This window comes from Macaca mulatta, chromosome 18 (assembly GCF_049350105.2).
Source record: "Macaca mulatta isolate MMU2019108-1 chromosome 18, T2T-MMU8v2.0, whole genome shotgun sequence".
NCBI classification, from domain to species: domain Eukaryota; kingdom Metazoa; phylum Chordata; class Mammalia; order Primates; family Cercopithecidae; genus Macaca; species Macaca mulatta.
This window is the reverse complement of record NC_133423.1, coordinates 46,343,175-46,357,754: the sequence shown is the minus strand read 5'-3', so window position 1 is coordinate 46,357,754 and position 14,580 is coordinate 46,343,175. Positions and strand designations below refer to the sequence as shown.

Here is a 14,580-nt window from a genome sequence, read left to right as displayed (position 1 = left end):
GGAGGCGGAGCTTGCAGTGAGCTGAGATCGCACCACTGTACTCCAGCCTGGGTGACAGAGTGAGACTCCGTCTCAAAAAAAAAAAAAATTAGACAGGCATGGTGGTGTGTACCTGTAATCCCAGCTACTAGAGAGGCTGAAGCAGGAGAATCGTTTGAACCTGGGAGGTGGAAGTTACACTGAGCCAAGATCACACCACTGCACTCCAGCCTGGTCAACGGAGCGAGACTCATTTCACAAAACAACAACAACAACAACAAAAATATATGAAGTTCATGAGCAAAATTAGGCTGCTTTGCACAGAGAAACAATAGCTCTAAGACAAAGGAAGCAGATGAGATGGAGATTCAGAGGACCTGGCAGGAGCATCAAGGTCCCTTATCCACAAACTTCCTGCCCTTGCTGCCCAGGAAAAGGCAATACCAGTCTGCGTCAGCCAGGGAGAGGCCTGCCAGCCAAGACAGTGGCCCTGGGCTGTGGCTGGTCACAGTCAACATAAACCACTCTTATGGGCAGGAATTAGACAAGAACACTGATTAAACAGTTAGGCCCTAACACAGGACAGGTAGATGAGGAAACCTGAGCTTGGGACAGACAGTCCACAGGACAAATCAACAGTGCCCAGACCTGGCCATCTGCTGAAGCACTGACAAAGGCCTGAGTCAATGCTTTTTATTCCTGAGAGCTTAGGTCTTTTTAAACCCCTAGTTCAGGCCTTGTAGGGCAGGATCTGGATCTCCTGGGACAGAGAAAACAATCTCTGTATTTGATAATAAGGGCTCAGAGCAGATTCCAAGAGGTGGGGCTACCAAAGTTGGGAGCACTAAAGGGACTTAGATGCCCATATTTCTAGGGTTTTCAAATATTTGTGGCCACTTATGAAATTACCACTTCCAACTGCTATTCTTTCAATAGTAATGTTCAAATAGAAGCAGAGACCAAGCACTACAGGGCAAGTGTAAAGAGGACACACCATGGAGACTGCATTCTCTGGCAGTTCAGCTTGCATGCCTCACTCAGCAAAACTAAGCTCAGAAGTTAGTTAGGCTCCCGCCCCTTAGAGGGCATGCGCTTCAGGTAGGGATGGGGTCTCAGTCTCCCTACCCTGAGCAGCTTATTCAAGTCTTCCTTGCAGCCTTCCAGCCCTGTGCCACACCATCCCCTCCCTGAGAGGTATTCTGAAAACCAAGATTTCTCCATCTTGTTGCATGCCCAGTGCCACTTTAGCACTCTTCAATGACTGGTACCCTATCGCACCCATCCAGCCAGACTTGTCCCAGAATCTTGCCATGGTATGCCAGGCATGGTGGCTCACGCCTGTAATCCCAGCACTTTGGAAGGCCGAGGTGGGCCAATCATGTGAGGTCAGGAGTTCAAGACCAGCCTGGCCAACATGGTGAAACCCCATCTCTACTAAAAATTTAAAAAACTAATAAGAAGAAAAAAATAAAAATAATCTTGCCCTGGTAAACCACTCTTTTTTTATTTTTTGACAGATTCTCGCTCTGTCACCCAGGCTGGAGTGCAGTGGCGCAGTCTTGGCTCACTGCAACCTCTGCCTCCCAGGTTCAAGCAATTCTCCTCCCGAGTAGCTGGGACTACAGGCACATGCCAACACGCCCGGGCGGCTAATTTTTTGTACTTTTAATAGAGATGGGGTTTCACCGTGTTAGCCAGGATGGTCTCAATTTCCTGACCCTGTGATCCACCTGCCTCAGACTCCCAAAGTGCTGGGATTATAGGCAGGAGCCACTGTGCCAGGCGGGTAAACCACTCTTTTTAGCTTGAAGGAGAGTAGGTCAGTCTGTTTCCCATTAGTATCCTACATCTTTGTTTGCTTCCTTAAGAAGAATATAGGACCCTGAGGGCAGGAATCCACCTTCTCCTCATTTTGCAGGTCCACACACATTTCTGACTTATGCAAATGTCAGAATACATAAGCCCTCGTACTCAAAAGACAATATTTTTAGTGAGACAGAGTCGTGCTCTGTCATCGAGGTTGCAGTGCAGTGGTGCAGTAACGGCTCACTGCAGTTTCAACCGCATGGACTCAAGTGATCCTTGTGCCTCAGCCTCCTGAGTATCTGGGACTGCAAGTACTGGCCATCATGCCTGGCTAATTTTAAAAAGTGTTTTGTAGGGACAGGTCTCACTGTGTCGCCCAGGCTGGTCTTGAACTCCTGGACTCAAGCAATTCTCCCACCTTGGCCTCCCAAAGTGCTGGGATTACAGGCATGAGTCATGGCACCCAATCAAAAGACACATATTGAGTAAAACTTGGACCATAGAAAACCTTGATGTGTAATAGAAGACATCACAAAACATTAGATCAATCAACTTGACTGTATAAAGTGTTTTCAAAATCCATATACATATATCATTTTACAGATGAGGATGCAAAGCTGAGGAAAGCTGAATGATTTGAACAGGGGCACACACATGTTTCTGCTTGAAAGGAGCCAAACTGGGAATCAAACCCAGGAATGTCCAGTGCAAAAGCTTGAGGGCTGAGGACTGCCTCTCACTGTGTCATGCCTATACTGAATGTTAGAACATGTGAATTACACACACACACACAGGCACGCGTATATATACAAGAATATATATTTTAAAGTATGCATATAAATTTGCAAGCAAAGCATGAGGACGAAAACAAAACTGTTTGTAAAAGAGGAATTACAAGATAATAACCAAACATGCGCTCTCCCTGGTGATAAAAATGCAAATGAAAGTTGAGTAAGGCACCAATTTCTGCTTATTAAATGAGCAGAAAAAAAGACAACAGCTATGATTGACAGAGTGAAACTAGAATCCTCAGATATTATTGGGAACACTGAGAATATGCCCACTCTTTAGGAAATCATCCTGGTTCTACACATCAAAAGTTTTTCAATGTCCTCCTGTTAGTTAATGGTTTTTTCACTCATTCAGCAGGTATTACTGAGAATCTGTCATGTGCCAGGCATTGAACCAGGTACCACTGGAGTAAGCAGACAGGAGTGCGGGTCCTCACTCCAAGTGCAGCCATGCCAGCCCTGGAATGACCAATTAGGGGCTTGTAGACGAGAGAGTAATAAACCTCTTCCTTGTCTAGGCCACTGTTGTTTTGGGGTTTTCTATTACTTGCAGCCAAACTGAATCCTATTTACATAGAAGGCAAGTGAGCTTTCACCAGCTGCTCTGGTTTCTTTTTTCTTTTTTTTTTTTTTTTTTCTTTTTTGAGACAGAGTCTCACACTGTTGACTAGGCTAGAGTGCAGTGGAGCGACCTCGGCTCACTGCAACCACCCCCTCCCAAGTTCAAGCGATTCTCCTGCCTCAGCCTCCTGAGTAGCTGGGACTACAGGCACCCACCACAACACCCGGCTAATTTTTGTGTTTTTTTTTTTTTTTTTTTTTTTTTAGTAAAGACAGGGTTTCACCATGTTGGCCAGGCTGGTCTCCAACTCCTGACCTCAGGCGATTCACCCGCCTTGGCCTCCCAAAGTGCTGGGATTACAGGTGTGAGCCACCCCACCCAGCCCTACTGTCTGGTTTCTTAATGGAGTAGAGGCAAGATTACCAAAACACAGTGAGAATGTGGGAGGGATGTGGAGGTTTGAGTGGAAAAGGCATGAAATTATCACTACAGACAGGGAAAGAGTGATCTTATTAGAGAAACATGGTAAAATGGCTGGGCAATTATGAGTTCTGTCTTGAGTTTCCAGAAATAAATACTGAAAGAATCCAAATTTTAAATACCTTACATGAATGACATGCATCACATTCTTCATTATAGAAAACACTGGGCCAGGTACGATGGCTCACGCCCGTAATCCCAGCACTTTGGGAGGCTGAGGCAGGCAGATCACCTGAGGTTGGGAGTTGAGACCAGCCTAACCAACATGGAGAAACCCCATCTCTACTAAAAATCAAAAATTAGCCAGACATGGTGGCACATGCCTGTAATCCCAGGTACTTGCAAAGCTGAGGCAGGAGAATCGCTTGAACCCAGGAGGTGGAGGTTGTAGTGAGCCGAGATCGTGCTATTGCACTTCAGCCTGGGAAACAAGAGCGAAACTCTGTCTCAAAAAAAAAAGAAAGAAAAGAAACCTCTGGAAATTACATAAATGTCAAACAGTGACAGAATAGTTGTATCACTTACAAAACTTTTCTAAATAATTGTTAGGAAAAGTAGATAGCAATATATAAAATAAAGTTACAATTTTTTTTTTTTTTTTGAGATATAGTCTGGTTCTGTGGCTCAGGCTGGAGTGCAATGATGCGATCTTGGCTCACTGCAACCTTCGCCTCCTTGGTTCAAATGATTCTCCAGTCTCAGCCTCCCAAGTAGCTGGGTACAGGTGCCTACCACCATGCCTGGCTAATTTTTGTGTTTGTTTGTTTGTTTGTTTGGAGACAGCATCTCACTCTGTCGCCCAGGCTAGAGTACAGTGGTGGGATCTCGGCTCACTGCAACCTCCGCCTCCCAGGTTCAAGTGATTCTCCTGCCTCAGCTTCCCGAGTAGCTGGGACTGCAGGCACCCGCCACCATGCCCAGCTAATTTTTGTATTTTTAGTAGAGACGGGGTTTCACCATATTGGCCAGGCTGGTCTTGCACTCCAGACCTTGTGATCCGCCTGCCTCAGCCTCCCAAAATGCTGGGATTACAGGCGTGAGCCACTGCACTTGGCCAATTTTTGTATTTTTTTAGTAGAGATGAGATTTCACCATGTTGGCCAGGCTGGTCTCAAACTCCTGACCTCAAGTGACCCACCCGACTCGGCCTCCCAAAGTGCTGGGATTACAGGCATGAGCCACCGTGCCCAGCCAAAGTTACGATATTTTAATTAAAGCAGTAGAATACAAGATAGTACAGATACTATAGGATTATAATTATGCATGGAGGAAAAAAGTTGGGAAAGTACCAAATCACTAATAATATATATTTTAATAACCTTAATTTTATGTTAATATTTAAAACTATTGGCCAAGCACAGTAGCTCATGCCTGTAATCCCAGCACTTTGGGAGGCCAAAGCAGGCAGATTGCTTGAGCTCAGGAGTTTGAGACCAGCCCGGGCAACATGGTGAGACAGCGTTTCTACAAAAAGTAACCAAGCATGGTGGCATGTGCCTGCGGTCCCAGCTACTTAGGAGGATTGCTTGAGCCCAGGAATTTAAGGCTGCAATAAGCTGTGATCGCACCACTGCACTCTAGCCTAAGTGACAGAGCAAGACTCTGTCTCAAAAATAAATATTTAAATTAAATAAAAACTATTGTTTTGGCCGGGCGCGGTGGCTCACGCCTGTAATCCCAGCACTTTGGGAGGCCGAGACGGGCGGATCACCTGAGGTCAGGAGTTCTAGACCAGCCTGACCAACATGGCAAAACCCCCATCTCTACTAAAAAATTAGCCGGGCGTGGTGGCGCATGCCTGTAATCCCAGCTACTCGGGATGCTGAGGCAGGAGAATCGCTTGAACCTGGGAGGTGGAGGTTGCAGTGAGCCAAGATCTCGCAACTGCACTCCAGCGTGGGCAACAACAGTGAAACTCCATCTCAAAAACAAAAGGAGGGGGTGGTGGAATGACACTTCCCACAAAAGGCAGTGTAAAGACAGAGATTTTACCCCATTTGCTGCCACATGTCTTTCTCACTGTTGCTTCATTTATTCACTCATTCCTTCTGATACCTGCTGAGTCTGTGACTTTGCCCAGATACCTGGCTGGGTGCCGGGGCTACAGTGCTGAACAACTCAAGCACACCTCGTGGAGCTTACAGTCTGATGGGAAGCAGATGAGAGAGGTAATGATAATATCACGAATGTGCCTTATGCTGGGGGCACAGGATGCCTCGAGAACAGGCAGCAGCAACAAGTTAATTGGTTAGTTGGAATGAGAGTTCATTATCTGGTAATTGACCTATAGCTGCTGTGGTACAGTAAGTGATGGGGAGATAGCAGGTGAGGTTACATCAGGCAGGTTGTAGGCCATGGTCAGACTTTGGACTCCGAATGCAATGGGAAGTCACTGGAGGAATTTAAGCAGAGGAATGACATGACCTGATTTGTTTTTAAGATCGCTTTAGGGGCCAGACATGGTGGCTCACGCCTAGAATCCTAGCACCACTTTGGGAGGCTGAGGCAGATAGATCACTTGAGGTCAGGAGTCCAAGACCAGCCTGGCCAACATGGTGAAACCTCGTCTCTACTAAAAATACAAAATTTAGCTGGGCGTGATGGTGGTCGCCTGTAACCCCAGCTGTTCAGGAAGCTGAGGCAGGAAAATCACTTGAACCCAGGAGGCAGATGTTGCAGTGAGCTGAGATCGTGCCATGCACTCTAAGTCTGGGCAACAGAGCAAGATTCCATCTAAAAAAAAAAGGAAGGAAGGAAAGAAGAGAGACAGAAGGAAGGAAGGGAAGGAAGGCGGGCTTTAGGGGACATGAGATCTAGAAAACAGTGGCTCCAACTTAAGAGAGCACTAAAGGGAAGCTCAGGATGACAGCTGTGCAGCAGACCCAGAAAATAACCAGTCCAGATTGGAACAGGGGATGGAGGGCTCCAGGAAGGGGATCGCCATAGGAGGATGCAGGTGGAAATGATTTTTATAAATACTTGATATGCTGGTGCATGAAAAAAATGAGAGAGATAAAGAAGAGGGCTACAATCAAGATAGCCTACAATAAAGGTAGTAAATGCCACCAAGAGAAAAAAAAAGGCAGATAAAAGTTCAGGAAAAGTAAGAATAGAGATGTGATTATAGTGTACTTAGCTTTGAATAAAACAATCTATATGCTGTGACAATGTAAACTGATTATTTGGTTCAAAACAGTGCTATTTATTTTTAATTATTCAGGGAAAATATACACATCCACTTATCTATTGAGAGACTTACAACAAATGGGGTTTAACACTGGGGAATCCAAGTGAAGGTTGTATGTGAATTCTTTATACCCTTGAGATTTCTGTAACTTTTAAATTCTAAATAAAATACTAAAACTAGTAATATAATTATATAGGGAAGCGGAAGTGGTGATATAAAAGAGCTAAATCCTCCACTGTAGTAGTAAATCAGTGTATAATGTTCAAAATTGCTCTATCAAGAAAGAGAAGTATAATCACATTATTTTATATCATTTTATGAAGTGGTGGTAACCACTAGAAGAAAGAGCTAAGAGTTTCTACATAAAGATGTTGAGAAAAGCTGGAGGCAAATGGGGTAGGTGAAGAAAAAATACTGTTTTTTACCACAAGGCTTTTAGAAATATTGGGATTTTTTTTCTTTTCTTTTTTTTTTTTTTTTTTTTTTGAGACAGTCTCACTCTATCGCCCAGGCTGAAATGCAATGGCACAATCTCAGCTCACTGCAACATCCACCACCTGGGCTCAAACCATCCTCCCATCTCAGCTCCCAAGGTGCGTCCCACCCATGCCTGGCTAATTTTTGTATTTTTGGTAGAGACAGGGTTTCGCCATGTTACCCAGGCTGGTCTCGAACTCCTAGGCTCAAGCAATCTGCCCACCTCAGCTTCCCAAAGTTCTGGGATTACAGGTACCACCATGCCCAGCCAATATTTGGATTTTTATAGTATGTGCTTTAGTTACTTTGATTTTAAAACAAAAACAAAAACAAACTTTTATGTTAACTTTTCTCATCCAAAAAGGCTCTATGTCCAGATTTTGTTTTAAGTACTTTTTTCATGCTTTTTTTTTTCTTTTTTTTTTTTGAAATGAAGTCTCACTTTGTCCCCCAGGTTGGGGTGCAGTGGCACCATCTCAGCTCACTGCAACCTCTGCCTCCCAGGTTCAAGTGATTCTCCTGCCTCAGCCTCCAGAGCAGCTGGGATTACAGGTACCCACCACCATGCCCAGCTAATTTTGTATTTTTAGTAGAGACAGGGTTTCACTATGTTGGCCAGGCTGGTCTCAAAGTCCTGAGCTCAGGTGATCTGCTCACCTCGGCTTCCCAAAGTGCTGGGATTATAGGCGTGAGCCACCGCGCCAGGCCATTTCATGCATCTTGTATATATTTCTTTTTTAAAATCTGACCAATGGATTCATGTCACATGTTAATGTATTACAATAAGAATTTTTTTATTTTCTTTAAAAAATAGGTCCTATGCCTCTCTTATTAAATGTTTAAGATAAACAAGAGAAAAGGTTTTTGACGGCCGGGCGCAGTGGCTCATGCCTGTAATTCCAGCACTTTAGGAGGCTGAGGTGGGTGGATCACTTGAGGTCAGGAGTTTGAGACCAGCTTAGCCAACATAGTGAAACCCCGTCTCTACTAAAAATACAAAAACTAGCCGGGTGTGTTGGCACATGCCTGTAACCCCAGCTACTTGGGAGGCTGAGGCAGGAGAGTCACTTGAACCTGGGAGGTGGAAGTTGCAGTGAGCGGAGATTGTGCCATTGCACTCTAGCCTGGGCGACAGAGTGAGACTCCATCTCAAAAAAAAAAAAAAAAAAAAGGGATTTTTGACAATTATTTTAAAGCTAGCTCCCTCCTGCTGCTCTATGAAGAATGTATGGGAGAGTGGGTAATTGTTCATGACTCTATCTTTCTATCTTGCCTTTTGCCACTAGGCAAGACAATAGGAAATAGCCCTCCTGGTATGTTTCTAGGGACCAGATTGTCAAATTAAATTTGGCCTAAAGCTGCCTCCATAAATAGCAAGCCACAACCTAACTTAGTGTGTAAACAAACCGTAACCTAACTAAGAGTATATTCTTGTAACAAGTAGCTGGGTCTCTGCCAATCATAACAGGGGAGCTTTCAGCCAATCCCAGGCTGCAGACTGCCCAGTCAAGTCCAAATAAGGCAACCACCCAGCTGTAACCAATCAGGCTATTTCTGTATCACCTCCTTTTTCTGTCTGTAAGTATTGCCTGCCCACTCTTGCCTTGTGGAGGTCTCTGAACCTTTACTGGTTCAGGGTGCTGCCTGACTCATGAATACTTTCTTTGCTCAGATAAACTCTGCTAAATTTAACTAGCGTGAAGTTTTTCTTTTCATAAAATCCAAGAGAGTATTTAAAAATAACAGCAACAACCTAAACATTGTACAAAATACACTATGGGGTTAGCATGGAGAGCCTGTGGTGTTAACCTGTATTCTTTATTTATTTATTCTTTAAAGCAGCCTCCTATATTTATCTAGAGCACTGTACAGTCAGCTCTCCATATCTGCATCCATGGATTCAATCAACCACAGATGAAAAATAATCCAAAAATTAAAAAATAAAAATATAACAATTAAAAAATACGAATAAAAAAATACAGTGTAAACAACTATTTACATATCATTAACATTGTATTAGGTATTATAAGCAATTTGGAGAATATTTAAAGTATACAGGAAGATGTGTGTAGGTTATATGTGTGTAAGCCAGGCATAGTGGCTTACACCTCTTTTTTTTTGAGATAGAGTCTCGCTGTGTCACCCAGGCTGGAGTGCAGTGGCATGATCTCAGCTCACCACAAGCTCTGCCTCCCAAGTTCATACCATTCTCCTGCCTCAGCCTCCTGAGTAGCTGGGACTACAGGTGCCCGCCACCACGCCTGGCTAATTTTTTTGTATTTTTAGTAGAGACAGGGTTTCACTGTGTTAGCCAGGATGGTCTCGATCTCCTGACCTCGTGAGATCTGCCTGCCTCGGCCTCCCAAAGTGTTGGGATTACAGGCATGAGCCACCGCGGCTGGCCAGCTTACACCTCTTATCTCAGCACTTTGGGAGGCCAAGGCAAGAGGACAGCTTGAGGCCAGGAGTTTGAAACCAGCCTGGCCAATGTAGCAAGACCTAATCTCTATTTGGAAAAGATAAAAGAAAAGAAAGGACTTGAATGTCCATGAATTTTGGTACCTGCAAGGGAGTCCTAGAACCAATCCCCTGCAGATACCAAGAGATGACTGTATAGAGAAAAGCCATTGAGCAAAGCCAGATGCAACATCAGTTCAAACTCTGCTAAGGCTCCAGAATGACAAGATTCCAATCTGGTCAAAGGTTTGGATGAGAGAGACAGCCCCATGTTGACAGCAGGGCAATGAGCCAGTTCAGACAGCCCCAAGACTCGCCCTAGTCAATCCCAGGGAGAGAGAAGCCCTGCCCACTACAGGAACAGGGTTGCTGAAACAGCAACTAGGAAGCTGGTCTACACCAAGAACCTTGGGAATCAGGAAGGTCCAGGAAAAATAAGTATCTACAGGAGGTTCAGGGACGATTTGGACCTCACACCCAAGTGAAGAGGCTGGAAATCCCCAGGGGTGAAAGAACACTGCTTTCATCTACCCCTTCCAGAACAGGTCCTACTGTCACCCGTGCACACCCATATCTGAAGGACACTGGTGTCTGATCATCCCAAAACTGGAATTTCTCTCATTGTGGCCTAGCTGTTTCCCTGGATCTTTGGAAATCATGGTCACTGTCTTATTCTGACAAGGTACAATCAAAGTTAACCAAGAGAAAGTATACAGCACCGCTTAACCAAAGTGCCACAAAGAAGGTATACACAGGGAAGGGTGGGAGAGAAACAACACACAGGTGTGCACCAATAGCAGGCAAATTCACCTGGGGCCAATCCTAGTTTTACTCATTTATTTTAAAATGATTTTTAGAGACCCCTGTCTCCTTAGTAGCTGGGACTACAGGTGCATGCCAGCTCCAATCCCAGTTTTAAACACTGATTATTCTCTTTCGAAGCAGATTCATCGAAGGTTTCCTTAAATAAACATTTTCATGAAGCATTTAAATACATTCATTTATGAAGTGTGTGTTGACTCATACCTTTTCAGGAACACGTACAAACACGTTTGACCACAGTCCTCTCACCTTCCTTGGAATGTCCCTCTCTTGGGCCTGTGATAGCTCTTTCCTGGTTGTATCCCTTCATCCCTTTTTCTATTTCTCTGTCCCCTTTCTCCTCCTTCATCAATAGAGGCATTCACTAAGAGAGCATCTTTGTGGACTTCCGATCTCTTCATTCTTTCTCCTTGAATAACCATCACTCACTTCTTTCACTTGTCACCTCTGCTGCTGATAATAATAGCTGGCAACTATAGGTGCTCTCTGTGTGTCAAGTACGGTACTAAACTCTCAAGTTTAATACTCCCAACAGTCCTATGGAGTAGACACTGTTATTATCCGCATTTTTATGTACGGAAAAACTGAGGCTTGGGGGTGGAAGCAGGCTGCCCAGGGTCACCTAGCTAGTAAGGGGCAGAACTGGATTCAAACCCGGGCAGCCCACCTCAGAGGCTTCATACTGTTAGGTGAGCTCTCAAAACTGGACATCCTTCCCAAGGTGCGGGGCCATCTCCACCAGCCCCTCAAACCCGGCATGTCACCCACCAGACATCAGAGAGTCCTCACTGACATGTTTTACTGGCTGTGCAGCTATTAAAATACTACAAACTCTGCAGCCTGGAACCCTGTCTTCACCCTGTCACCCTCTCCACTAAGACCTCCCCATATCCAGCATCCCTGGCATGGGGCTGAGAGGTGGAGGCTGGTGGGAAGGGGCTTAGCACCCTCCTGGCCTTGGTCTTGCCAGTGCTACAACTATGGCTAAATACTGAGGATTGTGTTGTTTGGTTGGGTTTGTTTGTTTGTTTGTTTTTGAGACAAGGTTTCACTCTGTCATCCAGGCTGGGGTGCAGTGATGTGATCATAGCTCACTGGAACCTCAAACTCCTGGCCTCAAGCAATCCTCTTGCCTCAGCCTCCCAAGTGGCTGTATCTACAGGCACGCACCACCATGCACAGCTAATTTTTAAGATATTTTTGGAAAGACAGAGTCTGGTTATGTTGTCCAGGGTGGTCTCAAACTCTTGGCCTCAAGCAATCCTCCTACCTCGGCCTCCCAAAGTGCTGGGATTACGGGCAAGAGCCACTGTGCCTGAACTACATACTATTAGTATCACGTCTGCCTCCTTCTCCTTCTGTCTCCACAAACCAGTTCCTCTGCTGACTTCCTTATTTCTGGGGCCCACATCTCATTCCCCAGATTGCATTATACAGAGCCTTTTTCCCACAGTGCCTGCCATGGGACTCCACCGTCCTCCATTCTACCTGAAAAACTCGCAGGCCTCTTGTGAGAGCCAGCTGTGGTGCCCTTGGTTCCTCTGTGAGGCTGCCACCACCCTGCACCCTAGGGTGAGCAGTGCCCCAGGAGGACCTCACAAACTCCAGTGAACGGACTCACAGGCAGAGTCTAAACTGTGTCCCTGAGGTCCCCAGGCAGGTTTCTCTACCCTGCCGCCCATGTAGGGTAGAGGGACCATCTAGGCAGCTGTGAAGCTACCTGGGTGGGAGGCAAGCAGGAGCCTACGTAAGGAGTCAGGGCCCCTTGGCAGCTGTGGGCAATTTTGAGGTGCGCGGCCTCCTGCTCTTGTCTTAAAGGGATGAGGACAGCTCCTCTGAATGAGGGGGCATGGACCTTGAGGGGCACCTGGGGAGTGAGAGGACAGAGGGAAGAGGACTGGACAGAGGAGGGGGACAGGCAGACCTGCTTCCTCCAGGCTGGGCTGGCCCTACCGGGCTGGGGTACCCCCTGCAGCTCATAGGGTCTCCCACACCATCAGCCCACTGTGGGACCTGGAACGGATGGGCTGGGGCAATGGCTTGGGGAGGGAACTCAGGAAACAGGGCTGTCCGACAGGGCAAGCTCCAGCAAAGGGAAGCCCTCTACGCTGTACGTTTCCTGAAAAAGAAGATCCCGGGGGGCAGCTGCTGCTGTCAACCCGGCAAAGCTCACAAGCCCCCACGCCAGATTCCCAAATCCTCTCATGGCTCAGCTCCAGGGGCCGGCAGAGACTGTCCCTGGACGGGTCTCGCCTCCCTAAGGGTCTCTTCTTCGCTTGTGAGAGGAGGGGTTGATATCCTGACTCTAAGGTGTCTCGGCTCTCTGTGTCCTCAGGAGCACGTGCTGCTGGGGGCGCGGGCGGCAGAGGGTGGGCCCTGGAGTCCGAGCCCCCGGGACTCGCGGGCACGCGCGCTGGCCTCCCGCCCGGGCCGGGCCCAGAGCCCCGCGATCCGCTGTCGGCCCCGCAACTTACCCAAAAGTTTCCCTTGAACAGCGAGCGCGTCATCGCGGCGAGAGTGGGGGCGCAGAGGAGAGCCGGGCCGCAGGTGGCACCGCGTGGGGAGGCCTGACTGCCACTGCCCGCTGCCCCGCAGGCTCAACTTCGGCGTTCCACACTCGCGCAGGGAAGCCGCCCCGGGTCCTAAACCACTCCCGATTGCGATAGCCGCCGTCTGCGCTCTGCGCTCCCCGCGCGGGACCTGGGCGGGACCCGTGGCGCTCACCCGGCCAGGGGCTGCAGCCAGCGCCGGGACCCAGGCCCATTTAAAGCCCCACAGCGTCAGGCGACGATCAATATATCAGCCCGAAGCTAGCTGCCTCCTCCTGGAAGCCTTTGAGGATTGGAAATAACTGGTCCTGGCTTGGGCTCCTGCGCACAAGACCCCCTGGACCGAATGAAATCCAGGCTCTGCGGGGTGATAGAAGGGATCTGATCAGATGGAGGTCGCAAGGACCCGGTGTAAGCTCCAGAAGGCCTGGGAGCCCACAACGCCCGCAGTTGCTAAAGGTGTAGACGCCTTGGCGTCACGGCGGGTCACGGCGGGCCCCACCGGCACCTGCTGCAGATCTTCCCCTGGGGCACGTTTCATTTTTTATTTTACTTTTTGATGTTGCAGGTGTTTTTAATGAATGGGGTCACGTTTTAGTCTAAAATGTCATGGAGAGGTCATCACTGCTGTTTCCCCTTGACTCTGGTTACTTTGTGGTGTCCTAACAGGACCTCCAGGAGCTTAGCTGCTCTCTGACTCCCTTTCCATTATCAGAAGCCAAGACCCTTCCCTGCCCATTCCACCCCAGCAAGAGGGGCCCAAGATTCCTTCTTCTCCCTCCACTCTTCCACCCTCACAAATAAAACCCCTCTCTGCATTGTATTAGATTGGTACAAAAGTAATTGCGGTTTTTGCCATTACTTTTAATAGTAATGCAGGGCTTATGACAAAGTACTCCCTGGTATGACAGGCCCCAAGCCCAACCTGAGGCCCAGAGGGGTTGAATGACTTGCCCAAGATCACAGTTTATTTAAGGGATGAAGAGCTCAAGGTTAGAGCTCTGCCCTTCTAAACAGAGGCAAAGACAGACATCCTTCCTGGGGCAGATCCATCCCGGACAGAGGAATAGGTGCTCAAGGAGGGGAGGATAAAGGTCAAGGTTGCCAAGACTGGCACCAGCCCAGCCTGGAGAAGCAAGCGTTCACCCCTGGAGCAGGTTCTAGTTACGCCCAGACACAGTGAAAGGGCAATTGCTAGAGTGATGTGAAGCACCTCGAACAAGTTCTGCTCCATAATACTGCCGCCAGCGCCACTCAGATGAACTCCCAATAAAGTCATCCACAACTGCAAAGACGGAGAGGTGGCTTCCAGCCACCAAGCATCTCCAAGGGATGCATTCATTTACCTACTTGCTCATATCCTTTGAAAGCAGTGAGGTTAGAAGGAAGGCAGAGAAGCCTGGCAGAACCATCAAGGGGCAGCAGAGGACATGGTAGGCAGTAGGAATCTTGGCTTAACTGCAGAGGTAA

The 14,580-nt window shown here is 47.4% G+C and overlaps 1 protein-coding gene across 1 annotated transcript in view; it reads right to left on the bottom strand.

Annotated features, from left to right (window-relative positions):
• Positions 1-13,636, bottom strand: part of PSTPIP2 (proline-serine-threonine phosphatase interacting protein 2) — a 97,167-nt gene extending 83,531 nt beyond the window's left edge. The window contains exon 1 of the mRNA XM_015121863.3: positions 13,036-13,636. Within this exon, the coding sequence (XP_014977349.2) occupies positions 13,036-13,068 (33 nt within the window). The 5' untranslated portion in view covers positions 13,069-13,636. The remainder of the gene's footprint in view (positions 1-13,035) is intronic.
• Positions 13,637-14,580: the final 944 nt, after the last annotated feature.